Genomic DNA, 12,170 nt, shown 5'->3' with positions numbered 1-12,170 from the left:
AGTTTCTTAAATATAAAGAATAAAGCTCATGGTACTAAAACATTGGAGTGTCATTTTGTCAAAATCTTTATAATTGAACATAAAAATCATATAAGGGAGGTGTTGGACTTGCTCTCCATCTAGAAAACTCCTAAAAACGTTTCCTATTTGTGTTAGACAGTTTAACAATGCACTTTTGATTGTTAATATCTTTAATTTCGTATTAATATTAAATATAAAAATTTCATTGTATTAAAATACTCATAAATATGAATTTAACAAAATTACTCGTAACTATATTTGATGTTATAGATTAGATGTAAATTAATAGTCAATCACTTATCATAAATAGTATCAAAAATCAAAATAGGAAATTTATTATGAGATGGAGGGAGTATCATTTGTTTTATAATTTTTCATAAAATATCTCAAAAAATTCGATATATATCATGTTAGTAATTGGTGAATTTCATAATACTAAGATGGAAGCCTGTGTACATACATTTACCTTCACAAATTAGAATTTGTCGTGTCACTATTTTAAAAAAATATTGAGATACCTAACAATACTCGTGACTTAGAGCAACTCCAAGAGTCTTTCCATACATTTTTTTTAGTCAAAATTTGAGGATAATTAAATAAAAAACACCTCCAACAACCTCCCTGTACCTCCCTAAAATGCTAGGATCTCTAAATCTCTGCTCATTAGTGAGGAGCATCTCTTGTCTCCTCTTCTCATTTTATATTAACATATATTGAATGCAGTGAAGTACAATCAAGAACCTGGATCCTGTTTTATTCAGATTTAATAAAAAAATAGACAAAAAAGATTGATAGAGAAGAAAATCCAGGAGGCTTGTTGGAGTGCAAAGAAAAAAATGGATGTTAAATAACTAAGAGGACTATATAATAATATATTTTATGAGGAAAATGATAATCAACTCTCGGAGTTGCTCTTATTCCGCCAAATCCTTGATAAATATGTAATGAAAAAGGCAAAACTATCAATTTGAAACAACTTACGATCTTTATTACACTAAATTCGTGCAATATATGACATATTTATCACTGAATGTATTTACCTATACATTTAACATTGTTTCAGCTTCCTCTGATATCAGCTGAACCAGATTTTTGAAAGAAAGTGACTGCATTGTTAATAACAAATATTGTGGCAAAGATATATCTAATGAAGCACCATAACAAAAATATTTCCTACTTGCAGAATTTATACTACTCGCCATACAAGTTCTAGTCAGTTCTGTAAACTCTTGCTACTCATCAATGAAAGACCCCTTGTAATCTGACCTAACTTTCAACAGTGGCTAGTAGTAGAAAAATATGTTTTATATCTCACTGAGTACCAAATGTTTTTGTCAGCTGTGCAAGTGATGATTGATTAGTTTCTATGTTATGTTCAGAGATACCATTTTCTATAGCAGAATACTGAGAGACCCTATGTAGTTTAACAGCTGGAAGCGCTTAAGCAGTGGTTCCGAGGCCACTCCTAATCCAGGAGATATTGTTCAGATCAGTGGCTAAAGCTGCCAACTCTTGGCTTGTAAAGGAGGGAATTTCCTCATAATCGACAAATTCAGGTCCTAGCAATGAGCTTTGAAGAATGGCCTCACCAGGAGTTGCACAGCAACCGTAACCACATCTGCGTGGAACCACAGGATCACAACAAGTATTGTTAAGAATTTTGCTGATACCTAGCTCTGGTCTGGAGGCTTGGAGCAAAGGCCCCTGCATTGAGGCTGTCTTCGTAATCAAAGAACCGCCAGAGTTGTATACACCAAATGCACCAATTTGTGCTACAGGACAATAAAGGGTGGGATCACTGTTGGGATCGTCTTTCTCAGGAACATGATGATGCTCGTTGTTCTCAGGAACATGATGATGCTCGTCGTTCTCAGGAACATGATGATGCTCGTCTTTCTCAGAAAAAACTGTCTCGGAAACAATTTCAGACTCAACAACTCCACTAGGTGCTATGCTTGCCTCTCTTACCTCGGGAGACTTAACAGAATCGGGGTCTCCAAATGACAAGGTTTCTTGTGAGGATGCTTTTGACTTCTCCGGGAAGCCATCATCCAATGTGTTGTTAGATGCTGGTCCAGGCATGCTGAGATCCAAGTGTCGTCGCTTCAAGGTACTATTCCAGTGGTTCTTGATTGAATTATCAGTTCTCCCTGGCAGTAAATTTGCAATTACGGACCATTTGTTTCCAAATTTTCTATGAGCTGCGATAATAAGCTGATCTTCTTCCTCTGCACGAAAGTTATGCTACTCATGACATCAAAAAACAAGATAAAGTATAGCAACAGACCAGTCACTACATAACAATAATTTCCTATGTAAATGTATGCACATTTTTGCAACCAATTTGAAAAATCAAAACCTTCATAGGTAACACTAGAGACAAAGACAATTAGCTATGTAATTCTCGAAAGCTGTATTGCAGCACTTGCATATATCGCTAAACATGCACAAAGAATAAAGTGAGAAGAAAGCAAACTTGAGAAGAATGTTAACCAAAACAATACTATTTCTCAACCATCCTTTTGTAGCTCAATCAGGTATTATACACTTATACTGGATGTGGAAAGGTTCAAGTGCTCAAAGGTAATAACATAATTTCAGTACATAGGCACATTCAACTGAACAGAAATAGCATATACAATTTGGGTTAATCGTCATTGGTGTGTCTTATGCATCTTGCAAAAAAATACTAATATTGTGGAATTACAAAAAATTTCCCTGACATGTTTGATGTTTCTCATATTCCAAGTTCCAACAGGTGGTACTATAAAACCAAACATAAGGCACTTACAATAGATGACCCTTGATATAACTAAACCAAAGCTGTAAGCAGTGCTAACTGCTAACATATTTTAGAGGAACATGGTCACATTCAGGAGGGGTAATTCGCTGTTTCCAAAACAGAGATGTATAGATTGCAAAGGTGATATCTGAAATATTTGGTTAAAAACAGAGGTATGTGTTGGAAAATATGGGTATAAGTCCCATATTGGTAAGTCATATTTTTGAGCATTATGACTAAAAGATGTGTGAGATATGATGATATTCTCTTAATAATGGAAATTATTATTTTCCATTAGAATTTGGCTCAAATATTATGGCATAAATTAATTTGATTTTGTTTCAGATTAATTGATATGGTGTATGTCTTGATATATTCAATCTGATTCTGTTTCAGATTATTTATGGAATAGAGTAGCTTGCAAGTATTACACCGATTCCATAATTAATGATATTTAATTATGGAAAAGAGTAGCGCACAAGTCTATCTACACCTATATAAACACCTCTAAGGCGTTAGGGTTAGACACACCAAAAACATATTCGTCTCTAAACACAAATCTCTCTCTCTCGGTGATAGTTTCGTGCCCGTTCAAGCTCGCTGAAGGTGCTCGTTATCCGTAACGCCGCCGCTACCTCGTTTTATCCTGGGAGGCTATCGACTCGCACATACGGTGAGAGGCGAAATAGCTTTAAGGAGACAGTTTCAACTGGACTCGAGGATCTCTCTTCTGTTTATATCTTTTCTTCCTCCGTTTGATTTCGTTTACTCACGCACACACTTGTTTGATTATTTGTATTAATCGCAGATTGTTTTCACAATCTTAAAGCTATTTATTTTATATACATCTGTGACTGATACATCTGTATCTGCTTGTTTTGTTGAGTAACAGATCGATGGAGAACCAAACTGTGAACGATTCGATGAACATGACGGCTGATCCCAACGCACAGATCACTGGATCTGATGGGGTTCACCAGCAGCCGATTAACCCTAACGCACGGATCGTACGATCTGATGGGGGTCAAACGCCTGTTGGACATGTGCCTTCGGGACATGTGCCTGTGGGACACACTGTCATTGGACAGTTTAGTGTTCCTCTTGGACAGATATCGGCAGGATTCACTCCTCCGATCATACCTGCGGTGCCTACTGGTGTGCATACACCTGTAGTACAGACGCACGTACCATCTGTTCCACCCGTGGTGCCTGCTGCACCTGTTATGCCAACTGTGCCTGCTGCACATGCTGAAAAACCTGAGAAGTTCAACGGAACGAACTTCAAACGTTGGCAACAAAAGATGCACTTTTATCTGACCACGTTGCATATGGATCGCTTCCTTAAGGAAGAACCACCGTTGCTCACTGCTGAGAGTAACATGCAGACTGTGTATGCTGCTGATGCTTGGAAGCACTCCGACTACATCTGTCGGAACTATGTGTTAAATTGTTTGTCTGACTCGTTGTATAACGTATACAGCGCAAAGCCAACAGCTAAGGTCTTATGGGAGTCACTTGACCATAAGTATAAAACCGAGGACGCTGGGGCAAAGAAGTGGATTGTTGGCCGCTTTCTTGATTATAAGATGGCAGACTCTAAGACTGTGGTCAGTCAGGTGCAGGAACTGCAGGTGATCATTCATGACATTCATGCTGAGGGAATGGTCATAAGTGAGTCTTTCCAAGTTGCTGCTGTTATTGAAAAGCTTCCACCTGGATGGAAAGATTTCAAGAACTACCTTAAGCACAAGCGAAAGGAGATGTCTATGGAGGATCTTATTGTTAGACTTCGTATTGAAGAAGACAACAGAGGGTCCGAGAAGAAAGTTAACGTTGCCACTGAGAAGGCAAACATGGTGGAGCATGCTCAAAGCTCCAAGCCCAAGAAGGCTAATTCTGGTAAAGGGGCAAAGCTGGCACCCAAGGGAGGGATTTCGAAGTCGAAATTTCAAGGGAAGTGCTACAACTGTGATAAAGTTGGTCATAGGTCTTCTGACTGCAAGAAGCCCAAGAAGCCCAACAAGAAGAAAGAAGCAAACATGGTAGAGAATATCTCCAAGGAGATGGGTGACATAGACCTCTGTGCTACGGTCTCTGAAGTGAACCTGGTCGGTTCTAATCCACGTGAATGGTGGATTGATACTGGTGCTACTAGGCATGTTTGCTCAGACAAGGCGGTTTTCTCTAGCCTCAAAGCTTCCGATGCTGGTGAGAAACTCTACATGGGGAATTCAGCAACTTCTACCATTGAGGGTGAAGGCATGGTGATCCTGAAGATGACCTCTGGGAAGAATCTGACTTTGAAGAATGTACTTTATGTGCCTGATATTCGCAAGAACCTTGTGTCTGGTTCTCTGTTGAATAAGCATGGCTTTCGCATTGTAATAGAGTCAGATAAAGTTATTTTGTCTAAGAGTGGTATGTTTGTAGGCAAGGGTTATTTAACTGATGGGCTTTTTAAGCTCAATGTAATGTCCGTTAAGGACGATAATGAAATGAAGAATTCTTCTGCTTACTTGCTTGAGTCTCCTAATTTATGGCATGCTAGATTAGGACATGTAAATTATGACACTTTACGACGTTTAAGTGCAAAAGAATACATACCTAAACTTACTATCGATCCAAAACATAAGTGTGAGACTTGTGTTGAGGCAAAATTAACGAGATCATCATTTAAACGTGTGGAAAGGAACACCAAAGTGCTAGACCTAATACATAGCGACATATGTGATTTAAAATTCGCTCCAACAAGAGGAGGAAACAAGTATTTTATTACATTCATTGATGATTGTACAAAATACTGCTATGTATATTTGTTGAAAAGCAAAGACGAAGCTATAGATAAATTTAAAATCTATAAGGAAGAAGTTGAGACACAACAAACTGAGAAAATCAAAACGATACGAAGTGATCGTGGAGGTGAATATGTTGAACCGTTTGGGGAATTCTGTTCACAACATGGTATAATCCATGAGGTCACTGCACCATACTCCCCTCAGTCAAATGGTGTGGCTGAAAGGAAGAATCGCACTCTGAAAGAGATGATGAATGCGATGTTGTTAAGCTCTGGGCTCCCACAATCGATGTGGGGAGAAGCCATCTTAAGCGCAAATAATATTTTAAATATTACGATGCGCAAGAATAAGGATGTAAGTCCTTATGAAATGTGGAAGAAAAAGAAACCAAGTTACCAACACCTAAAAGTGTGGGGGTGCCTTGCAAAGGTACTGATCCCTACACCGAAGAAGGTGAAGATAGGTCCTAAGACTGTGAATTGTGTCTTCATCGGATATCCTCCACACAGCACTGCATATCGGTTTCTTGTTCATGAATCCAAGATTCCTGATATTCAAAAGAATACCATTATGGAATCAAGAAATGCCTCATTTTTTGAGACGATGTTTCCCTGTAATCCAGGAAACCAACAACCTACGACGTCTAAACGATCTCATGAGTCTGTAGATGACGATAATGAGAGTGACGAAAGTGAAGACGAAAATGTGGGGGTAGTGAGAAGGAGCAAAAGACAACGAACGGAGAAATCCTATGGGTCTGATTTTATGACCTATTTGCTCGAAGAAGGTGACCCAAAAACTTATAAGGAGGCGGTTACCTCACCTGATGGACCTATGTGGAAAGAGGCCATCAAGAATGAAGTTGATTCAATTATGCAAAATCATACTTGGGAATTAGTGGACTTGCCAACTGGTTGCAAACCATTAGGTAGCAAGTGGGTTTTCAAGAAGAAGTTGAAAACTGATGGCACTATTGATAAGTATAAGGCCAGACTTGTAATTAAAGGATACAAGCAACAAAAAGGCCTTGATTACTTTGATACATATTCTCCTGTAACGAGAATAACGTCCATAAGGATGATGTTTGCTATTGCTGCAATGCGTAATCTAACTGTACATCAAATGGATGTGAAAACAGCTTTCCTAAATGGAGACATAGATGAAGAAATCTATATGGAACAACCTGAAGGGTTTGTTGTCCCAGGACAAGAAAGGAAAGTGTGTAGATTGGTGAAATCATTGTATGGTTTGAAACAAGCGCCTATGAAATGGAATGAAAAATTTGATGAGGTCGTGCTGGCCAATGGTTTCAAAATCAATGAATGTGATAGCTGTGCCTATTACAAGGATAACGAGAACAGCTATGTCAAGGAGAATGACAATGGCTATGTCATGATGACACTATATGTAGATGATCTACTTATTGCTGGAAGCAATGATAAAGTTATCAAATCTACAAAGGACATGTTGAAATCAAGGTTCGACATGAAAGATATGGGACTAGCAAATGTAATTCTGGGAATTCAAATTTCTAGAACATCAGAGGGTCTCGCATTAAGTCAACCACATTATGTTGACAAGATCCTTGAGAAGTTTCTTAAGGATGACTTTGAGAAAGCTAGGACACCTGTAGATATGACTTTGCACCTATCCAAGAACAAAGGTGTAGCTGTTTCCCAATTGGAATACTCGAGGATAATTGGTAGTCTGATGTACCTCATGAGTTGTACAAGACCAGACATTGCATACTCAATTAGCAAGTTGAGTAGGTTTACGAGTAATCCGGGAGCTGATCACTGGAAAGCGATTATAAGGGTACTAAGGTACTTGAGGGGAACTCGAGACTATGGACTGCACTATGGCAGATACCCAGCAGTATTAGAAGGATATACTGACGCAAATTGGATATCTAGCAAGAAAGCACTTAAGTCTACGAGTGGCTATGTGTTTACATTAGCTGGAGCGGCAATATCATGGAAATCCTCAAAACAAACGGTGATAACTCATTCTACGATGGAAGCTGAGTTTGTGGCACTAGATAAATGCGCCGAAGAGGCTGAATATCTACGTCAGTTTCTGGAGGATATTCCAAGATGGCCAAAGCCTGTAACTGCAATAGGGATTCACTGTGATAGTCAATCCGCTATTGGCAGAGCACAGAGCACGATGTATAATGGAAAGTCTCGTCATATACGACGACGACACAGTTCCATTAGACAATTGATCTCAACCGGAATTATCACTATTGACTATATACCGTCAAAGGATAATATCGCGGATCCACTAACCAAAGGGTTATCAAGAGAAGTGGTTGAGAAATCATCGAGAGGGATGGGCCTTAAGCCTATTGCTTAACGGCATCATGGTGGACACCCAACCATTGCTGACTGGAGATCCCAAGAACTTGGTTCAATGGGACAACTAAATCATGATGACCAAATCACTGTGGGGGTAACCCCTGGCCTGTTCCTATGATGAGGAAACAGTGAGACCCGTAAGGTACGAGGTTAAGCTTTGAGCCTTTAATGATCTTTGATGAATACGTGGAGCTCAGGAGTGAACGCATGGAATTCAGTTGAGTAAACGCGGGTTACTCTATAAGATAAAGATCACCTATGTGGGAGAGAAGTGGGGCCGCTTCAAAGGAGAATTGCGAGGCACAATTCTTTAGAAACTTCTGCAGAACCAGGACGATGTTCCATGGCCAAAATGGACATACTCATGAGAGCTGAACGAGTCAGAAACGATATAGTGATAAGTATATCATCGTTTACATAAACGGTCGAACAGTTCAAGGACAAGCACGTCTACTGTCTACTAGTAAAGTCGGTATGCTTACTCGAGCGAAGGTTCAAGAAGCATTCTCTACCTATCGTATGCTATATCTGATTGAAGAAACTATCACCAAGTCAAACTCCGTGTCTGTCTGTCTGTCTGGTGTGTGCTACTAAGATTACCAATCTCACCCATGTGGGGGATTGTTGGAAAATATGGGTATAAGTCCCATATTGGTAAGTCATATTTTTGAGCATTATGACTAAAAGATGTGTGAGATATGATGATATTCTCTTAATAATGGAAATTATTATTTTCCATTAGAATTTGGCTCAAATATTATGGCATAAATTAATTTGATTTTGTTTCAGATTAATTGATATGGTGTATGTCTTGATATATTCAATCTGATTCTGTTTCAGATTATTTATGGAATAGAGTAGCTTGCAAGTATTACACCGATTCCATAATTAATGATATTTAATTATGGAAAAGAGTAGCGCACAAGTCTATCTACACCTATATAAACACCTCTAAGGCGTTAGGGTTAGACACACCAAAAACATATTCGTCTCTAAACACAAATCTCTCTCTCTCGGTGATAGTTTCGTGCCCGTTCAAGCTCGCTGAAGGTGCTCGTTATCCGTAACGCCGCCGCTACCTCGTTTTATCCTGGGAGGCTATCGACTCGCACATACGGTGAGAGGCGAAATAGCTTTAAGGAGACAGTTTCAACTGGACTCGAGGATCTCTCTTCTGTTTATATCTTTTCTTCCTCCGTTTGATTTCGTTTACTCACGCACACACTTGTTTGATTATTTGTATTAATCGCAGATTGTTTTCACAGTATGTTGGGTTCAGAACTATCAAAAGGGTATAAAGCCATCCTCATGTGCACAGTTTAACGAAACTCACTCACGTAAAAGGCATATCCACACCATGAATTTCTGACAACCATCATATTCCATTATGCTTGATTGTTTTACAAGATGTTTTATAGGCAGTTTCAAAAGAGAATTGCACTAAATCATAATGTATATACATTCTAAGCTGAGAATTAGCTTATTAAAAAATTAGTGAAGGAATAGTTTGTGATGGGGTCAACACCATGCCTATCTTAATAATCATTTAAGCAAAAGTAGACTTAAGAAACAAAGCCTGCAGGGAAAAACAATGGTAGAAATTGATAACTGGAAATGATAGAGAAGACAGGCACCAAGTCTATCTCATTACTAACATAAAAACATAACTTATACTACCAATTATTGCAGAAATACTACTCTACCATGTTCTCCTTTACTCTCATAGGCGTACGCCATTTATATATATTAGCATTGAATAGTTGATTAATCCCTGAAAACGCTAACCTTTTTATATCATGATTCAACATCTAACAATCGACTCAAGAAAAATATATTACTGAATAGAAGCTATGACATAATTTACTACTTCTTATATCCATGTACAAATGCTAAAGATAGGATTATACAAATTTACCTGATTGTTCAGTTTAGTATACATGATACACTACAGGCAACAATAGAATTATGAATGACCTATGAAAGCGTCATTTAGATTTAATAACCCAAATTCCTAGCTCTTTAAAAACTCTAAACCATATAAACGAAAAAAATCAGTCATGCCAGCGTAGAAAGTTCAGAAATGGTGTAGTTTAAAATTCTAGGGAACTCTGGTTACCATAAGGTGACATTACATTTATCAACAATAATTACAAATAATAGTTCAGTGAATCAGATTACTGTTCAAAAAACTAAAAAAGTGGCCTGGCTTCCAAACATCACAAAAACGAGTTCACAAAAAGTAATCAAACATTCCTATGATTGAAACAAAGCAAAATTCAGCAAATAAAGAATACAAATTACACAACTTGAATACAATAATCACTAGAACAATAATCTTTAGCCCGCCACTAAAATAAACATGTACAAATTACCAAGATCATGAATAACCATACTCACGCCCAATGACACACAATAGTCACTGACTCCCATATAAATGGGCTCTTCTTATTGGTGGTTAAATAATAAATGTTAATGGCCCCTGCATTCACATCAATTTCACCGATAAAAAGAGCTCATTTTTATTGGAGTTAGTGATTAATGTGTGCCCTAGAAAGACCGATAAATAAAAGCCCTCAAAGCTCGACTAAAACCCAATACATTAGATTACAAATGTAGAGCAGTAAACGATCAAGAAGTCGCACACACATATAAATGTATCACTCACAATATCAGACACGACCCAAAACTCGACACGGAAAGGAAATGCAACAATAAAACAGTGATATCATATCATGTATGATCAAGAAAGGGACAGGACTAACCAGTAAAAGGGAAGCGTTTAAGACAAGGGTCCAGCTGATTGCACCACCTAAGACGACACGATTTCCCAGACCTACCAGGAACACCTTTGGCAATGACACTCCAATTCCTAGGCCCAAACTCAGTAACTAACCTTGTCAAAACCATGTCTTCTTCATTCGACCAACTTCCCCTAACTAATCTCATTTTATTACCCTTATCTCCGCCGTTAACAACCTCAGCATCTCCGATCATAGTGTGTTAGTTTTTGTAACAGAAAGTAGTTTGAAACAAAAGAGTGATGAAGAACAAGAAGTATTTATCAGGAAACTCTTCAACTTCCTGTTTGTGTCAGGGTTGTTATTTGTGATAATGACCCCACGTCCCCACCTATAAGTAACTTTTTTACCTTTGAATTTTGTTTTGTCTGGAGTGGTTGGCCAATAATTTGAGCTCAAGGCTCGTTTCGGCTTGACATTGTTAAAGGCTCGTTCTCGAACACAAAAATGTGTTTGTTAAAAAAACAAGTTCGAGCCGAGCTTCTAGCATGTTCGGTTCAAGCTTGCCTTGACTCGGTTCGGCTCGAAAAAAATTCAAAAAAACAATATTTTAATTTTATATATTTGATTATTATGAATTTATTGAACCATATCCATATGAATGTCAATATATATATATCTTAATAATTTGAAAAAAATCAGATATTAAAAATAATTTTTTTAATTTGATATTTTTAATAATTAACAAGTGATTTAACTACTAGAACTAGTATTTATTCCCTGATTGGTGTTTTAATTTTTTTTAAATTATTTATAAATGATCCAATCATACAGATGTCAAGATCTATATATTTAAGTGATGTAATAAAAAATTTAGAAAAAAATAAATATATTTGGTTTTTTATTTTAACAGTTAACCATTAGTTTGACAAGTACTTATTTAGTGCGATATTGATGTTTAGATTTTTTTAAACATATTTATGAATGGTCCAACCATATTAACAGTAAGATCTATATATTTTAGTTATCCTTTCACCTTTTTTTAAAGTAACTTTATTTAATTTCAATAGCTTTTTTGGACATTTTTTGGTTATAATTTGATTCAGTTTAACTTTTCAATATTTTGTTTGGTTTATTTTTTCCCAGATAATTATAAACATCCATAATTTTGGCTTTGTTGAGAGGATATCTCCAACATTTAACTAAGAATCTAAATTTTGGGTTGTTTTTTCTCAAATCATTCTAATCGTGAACTTAAAAATGATCCTAGGTAAAAAAATCCTTGTAGAAGTAGAAATTACTGCTTGCCAGATCCGCCCCAGCCTGAGCAAGTGCTAGCTATTCGTAAAAGAAGAATCTTTGAATGGAATTAGAAATAGCGATGATGGAATGAGAGTGACGGTGAAGTTAGTGCGTGATGTAAATTGCTCCTCCAGTTCAATACTCTCATCAATTTGAATAATTAAAAACAGTCAGT

At 37.3% G+C, this 12,170-nt stretch overlaps 1 protein-coding gene across 1 annotated transcript; it reads right to left on the bottom strand.

Annotated features, from left to right (window-relative positions):
• Positions 1–1,105: 1,105 nt before the first annotated feature.
• LOC141676932 (transcription factor MYB1-like) lies at positions 1,106–11,044 on the bottom strand. The gene is made up of 2 exons (XM_074482645.1): positions 10,718–11,044; positions 1,106–2,249 (listed from the first exon to the last, which is right to left on the bottom strand). Exons 1-2 carry the CDS (start codon positions 10,947–10,949, stop codon positions 1,462–1,464), a joined length of 1,020 nt encoding a protein of 339 aa, XP_074338746.1. The 5' UTR covers positions 10,950–11,044; the 3' UTR covers positions 1,106–1,461.
• Between the last annotated feature and the right edge of the window lie 1,126 nt (positions 11,045–12,170).

The sequence above is a fragment of the Apium graveolens genome, chromosome 8, assembly GCF_009905375.1.
Source record: "Apium graveolens cultivar Ventura chromosome 8, ASM990537v1, whole genome shotgun sequence".
In the NCBI taxonomy this organism is placed as follows: domain Eukaryota; kingdom Viridiplantae; phylum Streptophyta; class Magnoliopsida; order Apiales; family Apiaceae; genus Apium; species Apium graveolens.
The sequence above is the reverse complement of the archived record's forward strand: the minus strand, read 5'-3'. Positions and strand labels throughout refer to the sequence as shown.